At 41.1% G+C, this 20,517-nt stretch overlaps 1 protein-coding gene across 3 annotated transcripts in view; it reads right to left on the reverse strand.

Annotated features, from left to right (window-relative positions):
- Positions 1–20,517, reverse strand: part of DAAM2 (dishevelled associated activator of morphogenesis 2) — a 311,847-nt gene that overhangs the window by 46,058 nt on the left and 245,272 nt on the right. For 2 of the 3 annotated variants that reach the window (XM_042452654.1, XM_042452662.1), the window contains exons 15-17: positions 17,476–17,583; positions 14,083–14,118; positions 10,909–11,015 (exon numbers count right to left, since the gene is read on the reverse strand). In XM_042452654.1, the coding sequence (XP_042308588.1) occupies positions 10,909–11,015; positions 14,083–14,118; positions 17,476–17,583 (251 nt within the window). The remainder of the gene's footprint in view (positions 1–10,908; positions 11,016–14,082; positions 14,119–17,475; positions 17,584–20,517) is intronic. The other variant, XM_042452668.1, reaches the window with a different exon arrangement.

Raw genomic sequence — 20,517 nt, forward strand, 5'->3', positions numbered from 1 at the left:
GATGATGATGATGATGATGATGATGATGATGATGATGATGATGATGATGATGCACATACTCCATTAGTTCTTTGAACATGAGTAGGTCCCAACATCTAAATCATATAGACATTGAAAGTAACCAGTTAAAAATAATGGCTGGCATTTTGTATTGATGGGACTATACAGACAGGTGGTTAGAAGCTGCCCTGTTAAGGAAAATGCAACATGGGACATACAGTAGTAGAAATAAAACATGTATGTGAAAGTCACAATGACTAAGCAAGAGCAATTAAGAAGCTACACAGGTGAAAAAGCAAATGTAATTTAGAAGTCTTGAATGTCAAGGACAGAATTGTAGAATGTACAACTGGAAACACCTGAGATTCATTAAGTGTACAAGGTGGACTGATGAAATTCTTAAGTATGGGTTGAACTATGTGAACCAATCAAAATGAGTGTATACGCCCACTGGGTGGAAACTGACTAAGTGGGTGGTGATTAACAATGGCTATAATAATTGCAATGTTTGCCAATGTATTTTGTGGGTAGTTGTGGATAGTTGGAGTAGTTTGGAGATATTGGAGATTGTAGAGGGCATTAGTATTTGTATATAGTAGAATAAAGTAGATCTTTTATATAAGACTACTGAGTTGTCTGGTGTCTTGAGTGAAGATACAAAAGCCAGCAGGATCCTGGAGAAGTTTGGAGACTTCTGAGGAAGAGGAGTGATAAGGCTTGGAAAGTTTGTCAGGGTCTTCAGCCTATTCTCTGAAACTCTGCTGCTTTGGAAGAAAAGCATTAATCACTGACCAAAGCTGGTCAGCACCGCTGCATAACAAGGTGGTGAGTTAGAGCCAGAGGTGAAGAGCTACAACTCCCATCATCCCTGACATCCTTTGCCCCTGGTCGGTTCTTTGCCCCTGGTCAGTTCCGCATCAGCCGCATGGCACCAACGCGCTTCTTTTTAGGGGCATCATTATGGTGCTCGCGTGCCATGATGACGCCCCTTCTGGCTAGCACCATTTGGCCACTCTTGACGCGTGTGTGTCATCATGGTGTGCCCTGTGTAAATGGGGGGGCACACCATGATGGCACACAGGCACTGATACTAGGAGTGGGTGCATGTGGACACCCAGCCCTATCTAGCCCTAATTTTGGGCCCAGGCCGGTGCAAAGCGCCTGTCTGTACCGGCCCGATGTTAGGGGTTCATAACTGAAATTTACACAACTGCTCCAAACAAGTCTGTGATGAGAAATTGTGAGAGTGATCCTGCTTCTGATTGTTACAACCTCAATTACTGGCAAGAGGGGGCTAGAATCACCATCCTGCTATGCCCTGATTAGCAACAGAACAGACTTCTATCACTTGGGCGCTAGTGCAGTGGGATGGTGGCAAGAAAGCCAGGAGGCCAGAGAGAGAGAGAGAGAGAGAGAGAGAGAGAGAGAGAGCGGAGGACAAGGCGAGCACTGCAAGCAGCAGAGAGCTGCTTGTTGGAGCAGGAGCAGCTGCTGCTGCAAGAATGAGCTGGCGTTCCTCCCCTCTTCTTTCTCTTCCTCTTCTTTTTCCACCCTGGGCCCCACAACATACTCCAACTCCCAGAATTCCATAGCCTAGAGCCAGAAAAGTGTGAAAGCGATGCCAAACTGGGTGATTTCTTCAGTGTGGATGCAGCCTAAGGCGCGTTACAGACTGCCCAAAACGGGCGGTCTGCCGCTGCCGCTGGTTGCTGCATCCAGGAACCGCAGCAGCCAAACCACGCGGTTCCCGGGCGCAGCCAGAAAGAAGCGCTGAAATGGTGCTTCTTCCTGGGCCCCGGAAGTGGCAGCGCAAGGCGCGCACTTGCGGTGCCACTTCCAGTGCGCGACGTCAAAATGGCAGCGCCCATCTGTATGCGGCGCTGCCATTTTGACGTAGTCATTACGCATGAGGGGCAAGGCGCATCAGGAAGCGCCGCCCCTCACACGTAACAACAGCGCCTCATAGGGTCCGTCCGGAATGCACCTAAGTCTCTGTCTCTTTGGTGCGTGCACGCTCCCCTGCCCCTCGTGGGAGTTGCAGTTTGTTGCTGGCCAGCTGGCCCTTCTCATTTCTCTTCCTCCTGCTCATCCTCTTCTTCCTCCTCCTCTTCTTTTTTATCTTCTTTCTCCTATTCTCTTTCTTCTTTCTCCTCCTCTTCTTCCCCTCTTCCTCCTCCTCCTTCTCCTTTACCTTCCTCAGAGAGGCTGAGAGAGTGTGACCTGCTCAAGGTCACCCAGTGGGTTTGAATGGCTGATCTGAGATTTGAACCCTGGTACCCATTGCCCTTGTTCAATACTCAGGCCATTACAGCATGCTGGACCTTCCACTGCACTTAAAGGTACAGTACTCAGTTGTTATTTGTTGCTGTGTACCTTCAAGTTGTTTTCCACCTTATGAAGACTCTAAAGCAAACCTATCCTGGGGTTTGCTTGGCAAGATTTGTTCAGAGGAGGTTTGCCATGGCTTTCTGCTGAGGAGGCTGAGAGAGTGTGACTTGCTTGAGATCACCCAATAGGCAGGGAATCGAATCCTGGTCTCCAGAGTCCTAGTCCAACACACAAACCACACAAAGCTACATTACAACCTTCTATCTAGGAAGAATGTCAAAACATCCTCCATTTTGAGCATGACTGAGAAACATGAATTTTGTCATATCACTTACTAACACTTTTAGCTGCTTTAGCTGGCTTGCAGCATCCTGGTTTTTTAAAAAATAACTATAAATGTACCCACTAGGGTACAAAAGCCCACATTCCCCATCCCAAAAAGTGAAATCATGTTTGTGGAAGATATATTTTAACTAGTTAAGATATGATCAGAGGAAGCATGACACAGTAGTCTGAGTGTTAGACTATGACTCTGGAGATTAAGGTTTGATTTTCTGCTCACTGTGAAACCCACTGAGCACCTTTGGGCATGGCACTTGGATCTCAGGGGAAGGCAATGGCAAACCTCATTTGAACAAATCTTACCAAGAAAACCACATGATAAATTCGCCTTAAGGTCATAAGTCAGAAACAACTTGAAAGCACACAACAACAAAATCATCAACAAAAAGCACAAATCCAACAGAAAATCACCCCAGGGAAGGAAATCTGTAAACAGTGGAGTGGGGGAAACCAAACAAACAAAAGAAAAAAAATCCTGCAGAAATCTATTATTTTTTGTTACTGGCAAGATCTTCCTGCTAAGCCATTATTAAATTACTGGTGTAATAAATGTCTCAGATGTCAAGAAGAATGCCTTATGACACAAGCACAATGAAGTGCTTACTTACAAATAACAATAAAAATGCCTATAGCTTTGTTTGGTGGATGTTTTACTATCCGAAGAATTCTCTGAATATATATGGGAGCTGATGAAGAATGAAGTTCTCATTTCAGTGAATCATGTAAACTGGGGCAAACCATAGGGTAGCAATGATTCAGTACCACTTTAAGCAAAGAAAGATTGTAACCAGCCAACTAAGGAAGAAGCTAAGAGTTGCTAAAGATAGATAGTCTTGGGAAAGGGGCAAACTCTGTTGTGTGTTTGTAGTTTACACAGCTGTTCTTCAAGATCTGCAAAATCAATTCTCTTTGAGCTTTGGTCTTATACAGTTGGGATTTGTTCTTCCAGGCCTCTTGCTCTCCAATGTCACCATATTTGAGTGGTAAGGATTCTGTTTACTGATATAGACAGAGGACTTTTCTGATTTCTAGGCTGGGCCTGTGATATCCAGAACAGCACAAATGGGGCTGAGAAGAAAACTTCTCATTTCCCATCACTGATGGCTCCCACAGCAGGGGTTCTCTCTGAACTGCAAATGAGCTTTCCAAGGTGCTGGACCAATTATGAGGATAGGATTCAGCACCCTGCATACCACATTTCAAGTAAAACTGGATACTTTCCTCCTCCTCCTCCTCCTCCTCCTCCTCCTCCTCCTTTGGGCACCCAAACCAGCACAGCCCTTCACCACCACAAGCAGTCACGAAGGAGTAAGCGGATCTAAATGTCCAAGTCAGATTGACTCAACTCAGTTATCAAATCACTTCTAATATGACACTTAACATTCTTCCCTCTCATCCCCTTAGGATACATCAATGTTCCCTATTGATTCTACAGATTCATTAATCACCAGTCTTCTCCAGACACCTCAGCTGACTTAATACCAGAAGACTAGTCATGAAATGGTTTATTGTTTGGCCATCAGAGAGAGAAAGAGGGAGGGAGCGAGCAGAGAAACAACAACTTATTTCACATCTGCCTGGGAGATATGGTCAGTTTTTGTACAAGAATGTGTGACTTTGCATCCATCAGCCTTCTCACACAGATGAGGCTCTTCCACTGATCTTTTTAAAGATGGCCACTGTTTCAGTTTAAGCTGACATTTGAAACACAAGGACATAAAACTTGCCCTTTACCAACATACTGTCCTTACAGAGCAGACACAACATGCTACCCTGCTTCATTTTTTAAGCACTGTTCATCTCATGCAGGAAAGGCATTGTCAGAAATGTTTGCAGGACCATTTATTTTAGATGCACCTTCAACATCATTAAGATGCCCTTACAGATGCAAAGAAGAAATGCATGGATGAAAAATAAATACTTTTTTCTTTCGCAAATCAGTTGGTTTTGCAAAGACTGACAGTACTGAAATCAAATAAAATACTTATATGCTCACAGTTTTCCCAAATATTCCCAAATGATACTTTTTATAGAGACAAATGCCTCATTCTTTTGAAGGTTCAATGCTCAAGCAAGCCCTGCTTATTATCTATTCATTTATTCAATCATTCATTAACACACAAATCTTTCCCCCCCAACACTGGGATTCAAGCAAAGACAAAGGAACATAGCAAACTTGCATCTTCTGCCATTAGTTCCATTTACCTTGTTTTCATACATGAATTGTTTCTTAACTTTGCAGTCAATTTCTTCCTTTGCAATAACCAGCCACAACATAACAATATGTCAAATGTCACTTTGCTTACGGTTGAAGTTGGGCAGTATAATTTTCATTACTCACCACAGACCATTTAAAAACTGCATGAGAAATCTGGGTATAGAAACAAAGGGCCCTGATTTACCAATTTAATGCATTCTTAACGTTCCTAATTTGATATAGCTTGGTACATCTTACAGAGAAGAGCAGGCATGTGGCTGCCATTTGACAGATTGCAGAAAGGGGACCAAAGTGTCCACGGGGCAAGAATTATATGAATCATACCATAGTTATTCAACAAAAACTTCACTATCTCTTTCTATTAAATGCTTCCTTGTTTCAGACCACTTATGAATGACTAAGCAAAAAGGTCAGACAGACAAGAATATAGCGGGTTGATAAATAGGACAAAAATGTCATTGATGCTTAATACCTTGTTTTTGCCCTACTGGCTTTGTGCGAGGCACAGGATATTTGGTGAAAGAGGATAAGAAGAAGAAACGGGGGGGGGGGACCCCAGCACACTCATCTCCAGTCAACCAAAGAATCCCAGACAAAACCCCATTACTGGCAAAGGGGCAGGAGCTTAATCTCCAAAAGTAAGCACTCTTCATTCCCACCAGGGAGTAGCCTTTCTGCAACATTCCTTTACCTGATTCTTCAATTCTCCTCTCTTAGCTCTGGCTCTACAAAGAGAAGGTAATGTTCAAGTAATATACAGTATTCCCCTGCACACACATATATTCTGTATGAGTTGCACAATGTTCCAAATCCTAATCAAAGATTCAAGCTGCCTTGAACCTTGTGCTGGGAGAAAGCCAAGAGAAATATTAAATAAGTAAATAAATAAATATGGTGCTTTAATGTATTTAGGCAAGTACACTTACCTTGTGGGGCAAAAATAATTACTCATGGATGACTTAAAAAGGAGCTGTACTACTTTGCTACCAAGTCCACAACTCAAGGCACAGGTGTTCCTTTAAACGATTGGGAAGCAAATACCTGAAAGAATGTTACTCCCTACAGCAGCCTCTCTTTGACTTAAGATCTCTTCCCCAGATTCTTCTTTGCATTACAGGACAGCTAGGAAAAGAGCAGCCGTTTTGCGGCACACTTCCCTCCAGGGAGGTGCAATTAACACTGACTTTGCAGTCATTTCAGTGCCTGTTAAACACTTCCTTTTCTGTTTGCCTGTGAACTTTAAGATGGTGCATCTTTTTTAATAGGATTTTTAACTGTCTTTTGTTATTTTATATCATGTGTATTGTTCCCATTTCTGATGTCTTTTGACATATTTTATAAATATTTAAATAAATCAGTACTATAATATCGAGAATTGTAGCACTAGTCAGGTTTTAAAAGAAAAAGGAGGTGCGGGGAGAGAGAGAAAGAAAGCCCACTAAAATGTTGATATTCTTTTTGTTACTATTGAAACAGTAGTTTCATCATCTTGCATTTGCTAGTTAAAATATTTCTCTTGGCACAGACCCAATACAGAAACTTTAGTAAATTATTTTTTAAAATAATCATTTTATTTTATTTTTTATTTCAGCTTCCCTCATTATGTGTTCTATCCTTTAGTGCTGCCTGTATCCCTCATTGCTAAGAAGCCTAGCTTTGTGATATATGGAGAGTTAAGGCAAGCACACAGCCTGCTGATGAAGATTTAAGATAGTATAGTTCCATATGGCATGCTTGATTTAATGAGAAAGATTATAGCAGACTGAACTGAAGGTAAGATCATTTATCACAGATTACCACCACCACCACCCCACACAACCCAACCCATCTCTTTACAGATGCCTGCAAGGAGCAGAGTTCATACCCTAATTCTTTCCCATTAGCACATTTCATATGCATAATATGCTATTTTTTCCCAGTTTTTCCTTTTGGAAGAGATGCTTATTTATTAGCCTAAATACTGACAAAGAAAACAAGGGCAGAAGAAATGTTTTGGAAGTCAAGGGAATGGGGCATGAAGGGACCTACCGCTGGAAGCCCATTGAGACAACCTTGTTTGTTTCAGGAGACTCTCCTCTGAGTCAGTTCAAATACACTATTACTAACTCCACCTTCCAAGTGATGCAGCTGAGCCACCATAGTCAGGATATATAAGGCACAATGTGTCTGGCCCCCTTGTGCTCATGGGTATATTCCTTATTGCTCTCCCAGAATTGCAAAAGCCCATCTCATGCCTCATGTTCACCTCCCAGTCCCATAAGCGACACAGAAAGCTGCCTTACCCAGAGTCAGATCATTGGTCTACCTAGCTCAAAGTTTTGTCCATTCTGACTGGCTCCAACTTTTCAAGTAGATTGGGTTCTAGTTTATAGAGAACAATTCTCAGTTTCAAGGCTTTCTGACCAATCCAAGATCTATTTAAAGAGGAAGGACCATGAGAAGGAAGAGTAGGAGCCTTAAAACGGTTCAACATGTGTTCTTAGCATTTAGCAGTCAACTGAACAGGCCCCCAGGTTGGTGGAAAATGTGATGAAAAATTCACAGCAACCTTCACTGGCTACAGCTTGCCCAATGCTTACTGTGGAGAAGATACTGTGACAAAACTAAAGAGGAAAACACAATCCTGCCTCTGGAAGGACCAACTGGGGCTGCCAAGTAATCCCCCTGGCTTCCCCCTCCATATGGCAATGCATCCAACAGATAGCAGCTTGCACTATACACTTAGAAGGTTGGAGTACATCTCTCCTATGCACTCCACAAATTGTGGAAATAGGTGCACCTATTTAATGGGAAAGGGCTAAGCTTAATAGCTGCTATAGAGAAGCTCCCAAAGTTAACAACAATTGTTTCACCGATCTCATTGGATTCATTCTGAAAAGCAATTTAAAAATAGGAACAGAAGCCCTCATTTGAAGAAGCCTAGGAACAAAGTGTGTTGACATCATAGGTATCACCACTGATACATTGATACAATGGGTATTATTATGTCATCGCTGCAAAAATATGCTTCAGCACAAAAGCACATACTTAACGGCAAAATTTATGATAGGCAGACTTCTCAACTACTGGAAAAAGCAGAGTGCTGAGGGAGAGAAAAGTATATGTGAGGAAAAACTACAAATTCATTTCTGCATCAACACAGGCCACCCCATTATACAATTTTTATCTGCACCAGTTAATTCCTTCTCCCACAGCCTTGTTTAAGGCAAGGCAGAGAAAAGGGAGAGGAGATGGTTGTTTCTCACTCCAACTAGATTTTGGCTTCTTCAGCCCTATGAAATATGAGCCCCACCTGACCTTTCCTAAGACAGTGTTAGTAAAACAAAAACATTTCAAGAAGCAAGGGAAAAACCCTTCATACAGCCATTTTATGTTAAAGAGCATGACAACCCTATGTAAACAGAAAGGGGATAAACTACAAGGATATATGCAGAGTTACAGTCAATTGAAAACAGCTGTGGAGAAGTATAGGGAACAACCTGAAGGCAGGGTGAGATGCTCAAGGTTTCACTTAATGTCTTTCCTAATTTACACATTTGTATTTTCACAAAGTTCAATAGTTCATCATGCAGAATATGTTTCAATGGGGGCTTTGGAAAGTGGCAGGTGTAAATGCCTTCCTTGCTCTGGTCCATCTGAAGGAGGCAAGGAAGCAGCAAGGAGAGGCAGGGCAAGAGTGAAAAAAGTATAGTTTTTTGTGGGTTTTTCGGGCCATGTGGCCATGTTCTAGAAGAGTTTATTCCTGAAGTTTCGCCAGCATCTGTGGCTGGCATCTTCAGAGAATACTGGCAAGGAAGAGAATGGGTATATATTTACTGTGTGACCTTGGTATGGAGGAGTCATTCCCATGATAATCTGTGTATTGTTCTGTTGTTGATGGCAGGGCCTCAGGGTGGGAGGATATGTAAAGGGGATTAGCATCTGCTTAATTAGTGATCATTGTCTGCCGGGAAAGCCTCTGACCATGAGTGGTTTCTCATTTGCATATGCTTAGTCCTGATTTTCCTGTTTTTCAGGACTGGTAGCCAAACTTTGTTTACTTTAAGGTTTTCTTCTTTCCTGCTCACTGTGTTTATGGATTTCCATGACTTCCCTGTGCATTCTGACCTGATAGTTGTTGGCATGGTTCAGAATATCAAAGGGGGGGGGATCTGTTTTCTACACAGAAAATGTTAGTTTAGGACTTGTTCCACACAAAATATGCACATTTTTTGCACAGTAAGCATTTTCTGCACCGAAGTATTATGCCCTGCACAGAAAATGTAGTGGGGGAGTTATTCTGAGTAAAATTTGGAAGTGATACCTTTCTGCACAGAAAAATAATAATAATAATACTTCTGTCTCCCTCAAAACGCTAATGGTGAATTTTGTATAGAATAACTCCAAAACTGAATAGCCTTCCAAAGATGCCCAGTGGGAAGGAAATTGCTGAGATCAGTCATTGTTAAAATTCTTTTCACTTAACAATACATAGAAATATGGACCATTTTGTCATATTGCAAACATGCTCTAGGTGTAAATACAGCAGCTTCATTATACTGAGAGAGTGTTCTTTACAGATAGCTGAAGCATCCAGCTTAGCTTTTCTGGGTGCTGTATATGAGTTATCCACCAAGTATTCTATTAAAAAGCAAAATCCAGAATCTAAGAGGGAATATCTATTCATGGAATTGCTACCATTAGTGATACTGGGTGATGGGGTGATCTCTCTATACCAAACACCTCCTTTAGAGGGCTATTAAACTCTGTGGAGCAAGTTAATGAGCAGTTCAGAAAATTGTAGGGGAGAAGTGGGGGCAGGTATTGTGCTAGTGGACAAGTGTTAGAGCTATATTGGATTTATATCAGTACTGTAAAATGAAATTTGTTACCAACTACTGTTACTATAGGTTGAATCTCTCTTAGCTATTCCTCAGTATCTTTGGAAGTAAAAAGTGGCTAACATGCACCCTCATTGCACCCACTCGGCTTCTAATAACTTGCCCAAAACTTTCTAAAAATAGAGAAGGCAGTTTTGTCCCTGGGTCTCTCTGCCAAGCAGCAAGAGGACAAATGCCACTGTACCATCTATCTGCACACTGCAAGAGTTCAGGTACAAATAGAACATTTGCATATGATTAGTCTTGTCCATTGCTGCAAAGATAATAAGACAAGGCTACAGAAATTATATTAATGACTGAAACACATCTTGGTAAACAATCAAACAAGGGACAGAGAAAGTGGTACACAATTTATCAAACTGTTATAAAAAAATTGTGACTTCTTAGGTAGCTAATACAAGCAACTCGTACCTCAGGTTGTATATCAATATGAAATATAAGCTGTGGTATTAATAGCCTAAAATTTCTAAAGACCTTAGCCACGTATTTCATATATGATAGAATTTTCTATTCTAAAATTCAAATATTTTCCTATGGCAATTTACAGTATAAAATCAAAGAAATAATATATAAATATATACACAGAGTGCCTTAACATACAAAAAGATCTGAAACCTTTTCTTCCTCCTGCAGAACTAACAAACAAGTCCAGCAAAACCAAAACAAAAAACTGTATGGTATTGCATAAATTTTCCAAATTTTCTATCAGAAGATCTTTAATATTTTATTCTACATAAACATGCATTGCAATCCATGTCTGTGATCAAAATTTGGTCCTTAGCATATGGAAGTATCTAACATTTGAACACCAAAGTCAACCTCTGTAACATGAAATTCACACCTAGGATTTTTTTTACTCAAAGTAAGTTCAGCCCCAATCTACTGCTTGGCATTCAAATGAAATAATCAGGAATAAAAGCAGAGATAAATGCAAACATCTCTCAACTGTCAAGAACATTTTAGAGAAACCATCTGTAAATGTGTATGTTGTACTGTAAAAGGAAATTGTTAGCTCAAGCCAAGCCATCCTAGTGTCTCCTTCCCCTTCAGTTGCTAGTAGCTAAACAGGAAGTTTCTTTTCATAATTTCTGCATATCAAGAAACCAAATTTCAAATAAATTCAAATTAAACCACACTTACTTTGAAAGGAGGATGACACAGTTTTGAGCTCTCCGCCCATCAATCACAGAAAGCTCTTTAACCTTTCGACTGGACAGATATAAATCTTCAGTGGATCCCATTTCCTTCTACAAATAGTTTTAAAAAAAAATAAAAATCAGTGGCATGTATTTTTCTTCACTTTTCAGAAAATGAAATACAGAAAAGAACCACTAGGTCACTAGGGATTTGAGTCCCAAATGTTAGATTTCACAAGAAATCCATGCAAGATGCAGGACTGTAATGATATAAACCAAAACTTAAAATATGCTTAAGGAAGCTTATGATAATTTTGCTCTCCTAGTTCACCAGCTAAACCAATGTCATATTTACTCACATGCACTAACACAGAAGTAAAATTCAGAGACAGAGCCATGTTAGTCTATAATATCAGTGTGTGAAGCGTTCTTGCTTACAGTTGTAAACCGCTTAGACACTGCTTAGGTGGTATGAAGCGGTATATAAATGAAACTTGTTTGTTTGTTTTTGTAGCACCTCAAAGGTCTCAAAGGTGCTACAAGATCTCTTTGCATACTGATGCTAATGCAGTTACACCCATATGGAGAGAGGGTAGTGTATGTGTATATATACTACTCATACTAGGTTTGGTCCCCATACTAGGTCTGGCATCAAGGGCTTGAAGCTTAAATAGGTCCCATTAATAGAAGGAACCCTTTTGTTCATAATGGTACCAGGATCCATCCAGGTTAGGTTCCCACTGGCAAAAGGAATGGGAGGCATTTTTCACTGAATCTCCACTCTCTCTGAAGCTTCTAACCCACTTTTCAAAGGGGTCCAGCAGATTTTCAGAGGCACCAGAGGGAGAGTAACATCGCTTCAATTCCCTTCCTCCCTTCCCTTGGCAAGAGGGGTGATAAGTAAAACTATGTTCAAGGGACGTTCCCACCACAAACCAAATGCATGATCCTAACTATATAAATGAATTCACCACTTGTTAAGGAAAGATATGAAACTCTCTCCATCTCATTTTAATACTGTTTCTTCAAATCCCATCCATGTTTTCATCCCACACTTGTTTCATATCAAGTTGCATTACTTTTTTCCCCATGTTGAAGACCATACCTATTTTAAACACATTTTTATGGATTTCTTCCATTGACGGAATTGTGTTTGTGCATTTTATTTCAGCTGTTTAGCAGTTTCTTTCTTAAAATATATGTGAGCACTTTATTTGCTCTGTGTGTCCATCAAGCCTCACAAATGTGCTAATTCCTCAGACAAGGTGCATGCTTTCTAGCAACAAGTCTGATGAGGATACACTTTGCTTGGCAAATTAGGGAGGCACTAGCTAAAGAGGAAGATCAACTAACAGATGGATTCCGTTTTTTAAAAAAAAGCCTGTCAGGGCCCTGTGTTTGCAATACCTGAACAGGTTCTTGGTGGTCCATGAGTCATAGGACCATCATATGTTAAAGTGAACTTGACAGTGAATAACAAAAAAACAACAAAGGCTACTTTCATTCGGAATGTTGAATTCACTGCAGTTGCTTTCCTTCCCTACTCATGAACAGTGAATAAAACAGAGAGATCCAGTGGGCAGCACATGGTCCACACACCACAAGTGATGCTCAGGTGTTCTTTGAAACCCATAAGCCATGTGCATTCCCACTCCAAAAATACCTGGGAAAGGAGATCTTGTAGCAATTTGAAACTAACTGAAAGAAGGAAGCTGGTAGCATGAGTGCTCATAGACTTGAGCCTACTTCATAGAATCATAGAATCAAAGAATCGTAGAGTTGGAACAGACTGCAAGGGCCATCCAGTCCAACCCCCTGCCATGCAGGAAATCCAAATCAAAGCATCCCCAACAGATGGCCATCTAGCCTCTGTTTAAAGACCCCTAAGGACGCAAACTCCACTACACTCCGAGGGAGTTTGTTCCACTGTCGAACAGCCCTTACTGTCAGGAAGTTCTTCCTAATGTTGAGGTGGAATCTCTTTTCCTGGAGTTTGCATCCATTGCTCCGGGTCCTAGTCTCTGTAGCAGCAGAAAACAAGCTTGCTCCCTCATCAATATGACATCCCTTCAAATATTTAAACAGGGCTATCATATCACCTCTTAACCTTCTCTTCCCCAGCTCCCTAAGTCGTTCCTCATAGGGCATGGTTTCCAGACCTTTCACCATTTCAGTTGCCCTCCTTTGGACACGCTCCAGTTTCTCAATGTCCTTTTTAAATTGTGGTGCCCAGAACTGGACACAGTATTCCAGGTGAGGCCTGACCAAGGCAGAATAGAGTGGCACTATTACTTCCCTTGATCTAGACACTATACTTCTATTGATGCAGACTAAAATCACATCGGCCTTGTTAGCTGCCGCATCGCACTGTTAACTCATGCTCAACTTATGGTCTACTTGGACTCCTTGATCCCTTTCACACGTAGTTTCATTCAGCCAGGTGTCCCCCATCCTATATCTGTGCATTTCATTTTTCCACCCTAATTGCCTTACATTTCTCCGTGTTGAATTACATTTTGTTAGCTTTGGCCCAGTTTTCTAGTCTGTTCAGGTCATTTTGAATCTTGATCCTGTCCTCTGGAGTATTAGCTACTCCTCCTAATTTGGTGTCATCTGCAAATTTGATAAGTATGCCCCCAATGTTGTCCTCCAAGTCATTGATAAAGATGTTGAATAGCACTGGGCCCAGGACAGACCCCTGTGGGACCCCACTGGTCACTTCTCTCCAGGATGAAAAGGAGCCATACTTCCTCGGATGCATGAGGAACAGATTGTCAACCCTGGAAGCCTCCATTAGCACCCTCAAAAGTCCTGTCCAACACCTTCCCCAAAATAAAGCCATCAGTGGGTTTTCTGTCACTTCTGCTTTTGATTGTGTGTGTATGTGTGCATATTGTCAGGGGCAGAGCATTCTACAGCAAGTACTGAGGACAAAAATATTGGACTTCGCTACATGAAAGGACAGAATAGTGACTTTTGAGGCTCTGAAATACATGTGAACGAATCCCTGTTATCTCCCTAGCACCACTACTCCATACAATCAATGAAAATTGAGACAAAAAGCCATCTTACTCATACAGTAAACAGTTTGGGTCCTGGTGTTTCTGCTGGATTTCTTAATGTAAACATTGGAAAAGAACTCCACAGGTCAGAATAGAGGACAGACAATAATACTTACCTGCTTACAGGAAGAAGGAGGGTTAGTTAGCAGGTCCTACTCAGGCAGCAATCCAAGATGACAGAGAAGGAAACATGCCAACAGTTAGCCACAGCAATAAAAGATACAGAGTTTACCAAAGCAATAGTATTTGATTTTCTAAGCAATTAAAATGCTACATCTGTTAACTTGACCTTTTATTAAAAGAATCACAGAGGAAACATATCAAGGTTTGTTCTCCCATCCATAAGCCGTTAACACTGTCAGCAAAGTTAAAGAACAGAATGTGCATCTTTTATGCAAGGATTTCACAACTAGCAGTTAACATTTCAATCCTTTGCATATCTACTTAGAAGTAGGGCTGACTGAGTTCAGTGACTATGGTCTAAGTCTCCCAGCACCTTTCTGCACAATTTTACAAGTCATCTTTAGAACAAGGGAAAAGCATTTGGAACATCTTTACAAGGTTCACTGAGAGAATTTGAAGTAAATTCTATCCATGCTAAGTCACTGGGTGACATTGCCTCATCTCTAGATAACTAAGAGCAGATGCACTATTAGGGAGGGGAGAACAAACACTTTGCCTTTTCAAAGATAGCAGCAGCAGCTTAAAATGAAAGAAACTTGGGAAGGGGAAGACTTATTAATACTATATTAATTGCAGTAGGAGAAAGAAACATATCCTTCAGTCACACTTGCACTCTCTCTCACTTGTACACTCTGAGTTGTAGAAATAAAAGAACAGCAATTTGCAATATTTAGATTTGGAGACATTGATTGAAGGTGAAAAGTCACAAACTGAAGGTAAGTTATGGTTGTCCAGAATGCAAAGGCCTGGTTCAGACAATCACACCTCAGTTTAATAATCAGAAATATGCAGAAGTTTTTTATTGGTATATACCTAGTGCCACTCCTGTGTGTTGCCCTCAATTAACAACAGTTTCATGTTACAGTCAGATAAGGAAACTATGGTGAATATGTTTAAAACAAGACAAGGTTTTAAAACATTATCTGAAACAAAGACTGTGACATTTTCAGAACCTGGTAAACATAGCTTCCCAGTTACTTAGAAGCAGAGCAGGTGAGATACTTTAAAAGACCTAGAATGGAGACTGAATTAGGATTCACATTTTAATTCAAAACTGAGCGGCTAAATCTTCATTGCGTTTTTTAATTATTTTTTTTAAAAAATGCATTTTGAAGCTTGCCAAGATCAGACAAACAAAATGGCCAATTCTAGTGCAAATTGAAAGGTGTTGTAGTCAGGCCAGTTCATGGAGTCATGCGCTAAAAGCTTTTCTTGGCTCCATACAGTAGTGGTTGGGACAAGACAAGATGACAGAAGGTTACCATTAGAAGTAGCACTTCTTCATGTTAATAAAAAGTGTGTATGTATGTATGCGTGTGTGTGTGTGTGTGTGAGTGTGTGAAGTAGCCCGTTTGCAATATAAGAACCAAAAAGAAAACAGGAGGATGTAACAGGGCCCTTTCATTTGGTTTCACAATTTTATATTATTGGATAAAAGAGGTTTATACTCCAAAACAGCTTTGCACTGTCATCTGAACAGCAACAGGCTGCTTCAAGATAGATAGAAGAAACCATGTTTTCAGAGTACATTCCAACAGCTAGCTAGGAAAGAATTTGGAAAGGAGGGGAAAGGGGGTAAAACCCCACAGCTTTCTTCCAGCTGAATCTGATTCATCAGAGGCAGACAAAAAGCAGGTGATTTGCTTTCCAAGAAAACTGGGGGGGGGGGGGGGTCCTAATAAATAACTGCTGTTAAAACTGCTGCCAGTGTTATAATCTGTAACTTGTTTGTTAGGACAAAGAACAAAGAAAAAGAAAGTAAAGTGAAACAAACAAGATGCTGAGCTAATCTAATCTCGCTGCTCTAAATTCGGCAATTGTTTGGAACATTGTATTGAGGACAAGTAGCATTGGAAGGGCAGGAGAAAGAGAAAGAAAGAAAATTAGCAGCAACAAACCCAAAGAGCAAGAGTTTTATACAACTGGAATGCTAGATGAGATGGGAGTATTTCCTTCTAGAGTACAAATGCTAAAAAAAATACCCCAAAACAAAGGACAGACACAACTCCAGGCTTGTCTCAAACCCAAAGTAATAACATAGTAGTTTTATTGTGCTCCTATTTTTACCTTCAGAACTAGTGTCAGCGTCTGAGACACAAAGGCAGATTCTTCCCACTGGCTCAGCACCCCAAACAACATTGCAGGGCCTGGCCTAAGCAGCATTCTAATTTCTAACAATGCCCCACGGCTATATTAGGCTGGTGGCACTGTGTGAAATGGTTGTTAGATTCAGCTCTCCTTGAAGCACTATAGTTATTAATGTGGCTACTACTGCTACCACAGCATGAACAGGTAAGCCAAGAGTGCATCAACAGAAAATAGAGGCCTCTAAAGGGCACCGTTTGATGGGCTCCTTGAATCAGGTGCCAGTTTTGCTTGGGTCCATGTTATCTGAAGGACCGTATCTCTCTTTATGAGCCCTTCTGTCTCAGCACTTTCTCAGGGTCATCTTGTGCAAACAATGGAGAGGGCCTTCTCTGTGGCTGCTCCCAAACTTTGGAACGCTCTCCTTACATAGACCAGGATGGTCTCCTCTCTACTGTTCTTTCAGGAGCGGGTAAAAAAACATTTCTGTGCCATCTAGGCTTTTTCAAACTGAAGAGGGTTGGGCATTTATAATGCTGTGCAATTCAGATTGTGAAGTTTGTATATAGGAGAAAACAATGGCAGACCTCCTGTGAACAAATATTGGCGGGATACAAACCGCCACTTTGCGGTGCTTCCCCGCCGCCACCGTTTGCTTCGCGCGGGAGCCGCAGTAGCCAAACCGCGCGGCTCCCGCGCGGAGCAAAAAAGAAGCTCCATTTCGGAGCTTCTTCTTGCGGCGCACTGATGACGTCGTGAAGCACCACCAGCGCATTCGCGACGTCATAGGCGCTGTGACACGTCTGGACGTTATGCGTCCAGTACGTAAAGATGGCGGCGCCCATGTAGAAGGGGCGCCGCCATCTTGTACGTATAGAATACATACTAGGGTTAGGGGGGTGCGGAAGCACCGCCCCTTCTATATGGCGGTTTGTATCCCGCCATTGCCAAGAAAACCCCCTGATGGGTTCGCCTTGAGGTCACCAAATGTCGAAAATGACTTGAAGGCACATTACAAAAACAAACAGAGTTTTCTAATACATTTTACTATTTTAATGTTTAATGTTGGTAACTTTATAAATTGTTTATTTTTTTTAAAAAAAGGATAATATTTCTACTAAGTTCTGCTTTCAAACAGCCAACATATTAAACTAGTTTGCTCCAATCCACTCACACAGCTGAGACGGGAAGCACCTGGGTTGAAGGGTTGTAGTGATGAGAACAAGAGGAGAATTACTTACCTGGTGTCTTTGATAAGCTGAGAACATCTTTTCAAAATCCTCCAAATCCAACATTTTGAAAGCCCTTATATCATCAATTTCATGCCAGATTGTGCCATGTATCTTCTCCTACGGTCCAAAAAGATTTACACATATAGTCAGTGTTACCACTGTAATGGGGCACATGAAAATCATCAGGTTGAAACTGCAAACTCACAGGGTTTGTCTGTTCTCCACTATCCACCTGAAAACACACCTAAAGGATCATTTCTTCTGAAGTGTTTTTAAACATTCTCTTTCCCTTTTCCTTTCCATAAACATGTTTTTAAAATAAATTTCCCTTATCTTATTACAACCCTTTTATTTTAGTTAAAGTGTCCCAAACCAAAGCCTGGAAAATTCATTTGTGGACTACAGTACTGGGATTCTGAGAGCTGTAGGGCAAAAACGAGTAACTTTTCCAACTTTGGCATAAACATCAATTAATAAAGGCACTGTTTAAATATATTTTATTGTTGTTCATTTTATGCAAAAAGAAACAGAAACTTTACAACATTCAAAGGATTAGGGAGGGGGGACTGGAGGAAAATGTTGCACTGGCGACAAACATGAAGACCTTCACAGCATGAGGTGTCTTGTGGTCCAGAAGAAAGGATTACCAAGTGGCTGCAACGAGATCTCACAAAGCCTTCTGGTCTGAAGTGCACTCAGGCAGCAAAGTGCATTAACACTTCATTATTGAAGTAATTAGGAACACCTCAATTTCCCCACTCACAGCCCCACTCACAAAAGGACAGAGAGATACATGTTATGCTGGGAATCTAAAATAGTCAAGGAACCAGTCAATGCTCAGAGAAAAAAGCAGGCCTGATTATGGGAATGGGGAAAGGGAAAGAAAGATTAAAGGAGGGGGAGAATTGGATGAAAGTCCTGAGCATTTTTTTTTAAAAAATCACAAATATCTTTCCCCTCTCTTGAAGAGGTTTTTGGGCATATCTGGTTTTCCTGTGTATGAGAATAAAGTTTCATTAAGATCTCTGAAGATTTCTGCTTTGCCCCAGGAAACTCACCCAGAGTTGTTGGGGGCACACCAGACCAATAGCTTCCTGAAAATACCATTCTGAACACTGTTTCCATAGTCACAATTCATTTTATGTTATTTTTCCCTTTCTTAGCACAGTATCCTGCACAAATGACTTTGAAACACATCTGAAAGGGATTTATACATGCTTCACACAAGTAGCAGCTGATGTGGAAAAACAATTTACAAATAGTACTACTTCATATTGTATTTGGGGAATTGTGACTAAAAGCTCACCTCTATTAACATGACACCTTCTCACGTATATATAATTAGCGTGCTAGTTTAGCTTTATGTTCACATGCTACATTTGTACCTGCAAGAAATGGCTTCCAGCAGAAATAGAAACAATTTAACTTTCATTGTCTTATCTACCACTCTTCTTGAAATGTACTAACAAATTTGAATACATTGTCCATATTTTTATGCATAAGAGACTCATGTTAGATTTTATATTTAGTTAAGATAATTTGTCCATTTCACCCAATGTGAAACTTAGAACCAAGGTGCAAATGTTGTCATAAACACTAGCCTTGTTCTGATGCCATACTAAACCATAGTTTAATGCAACGTAAGTGAGCTCCAGCAAGTATTGGGACTCTGTGCTTCCCCTCCATTCTGTTTCTCTTGCAAAGCTAGGAGAAGAATTGAATAAGCTTTTGTTTGGTTTATGTTTTAAGTGTATGGTCTACACTAGCCATGGTTAGTTTGAACAACCTAACCTTAGAAGCCCGGTTTTCAAGTTGACTTGTTTTGAAACTGATTAAAGTTACTGCTAAACCTCAATCACAGGTACATATGAAACAATAAGCTGCTTTTATGGGAGACTAAAGAAGCTTCCAAAGTCAACATCCTGGAGGAAGACACTAGATGTACTGTAGTTAATGTACATAATGTACATCATACTAGCTGGCTTAGAATGTACCTCCAATCCCTGAATGCACTGTAAACATGCAACACAGGGAAACACAAAATAGTGCCTCCCATGGAAGGAAGGTTCCTGTTCATGATGCTGAACTTTTTTACCCATAGGGAAAAATGCATGGTTTTGCCAGACAATTTCCTTAGTTGCAAGTCACTGCTCCTCTACGGATTAACTATAGCTGCTTGCCATCAACCAGAAAGACTGAGTATTATGAAAGAAATAAAGTTTCACCAAGTCTGCTTGCTAAAACGAATGCTTCCCTCAGCTTCACAAACATATTTATGGTCCCTAATCAGCAGTATAAAAATAAAACAAATTCTTGTTCTTTCATTGTTATTTTTAAAGGTTATTTAGTCTGTGTATCATTCTTTTTCTTTCTTTTTAATGAGAGATTTTTGTTCCAAATTCATCTTCTCAAAGTTAGTTATCTGGTTTCTCTGCTATGTAGCCCATTATGAGAAATCAGACCTGTGAACAATGTTTCCCAGGACTCCCCAGAGACTGACTAAGACATAAAGAGGAAAGTATTTAAAGAAAACACATCAAGAAAACATGTATATTACAATCCCACCATACTTGTGTCATTTGCAGTTACATACTTGACATGAAGTACAGTCAGTGAGAGACAAGCCAGAAATAGGTACAGCACACAGAATGGAACTTAGCACTATTCCTCCCAACTGTGCCTTCTCATTACCAATCATAGGGGCTTTCTAGACGGCCCTTTGGGACGTCCGGAGGACGTCCCATTTTAAAAAAGGGGCGTCTCTTTTAGACGCCCCTGGGCCTCGTACGGACTCCGTCCGTACAAGATGGCGCCGGCCTTTCTACATGGCCGGCGCCATCTTTACGTATCGGACGCACAGCGTCCAGACGCGTCGCACCGCTGGTGACGTAGCGAGCGCGCCCCTGGCGCCTCGCTACGTCGCAAACGCGACGCAAAAAGAAGCTCCATTTTGGAGCTTCTTTTTTCGGTCCGCGCGGGAGTCGGGCCGTTTGAAGGCTCCGGCTCCCCCGCAGACCTTCTGGCGGCGGCGCCAGACCGCTGCAAAGCGGC

The sequence above is a fragment of the Sceloporus undulatus genome, chromosome 1 (assembly GCF_019175285.1).
Source record: "Sceloporus undulatus isolate JIND9_A2432 ecotype Alabama chromosome 1, SceUnd_v1.1, whole genome shotgun sequence".
NCBI lineage: Eukaryota > Metazoa > Chordata > Lepidosauria > Squamata > Phrynosomatidae > Sceloporus > Sceloporus undulatus.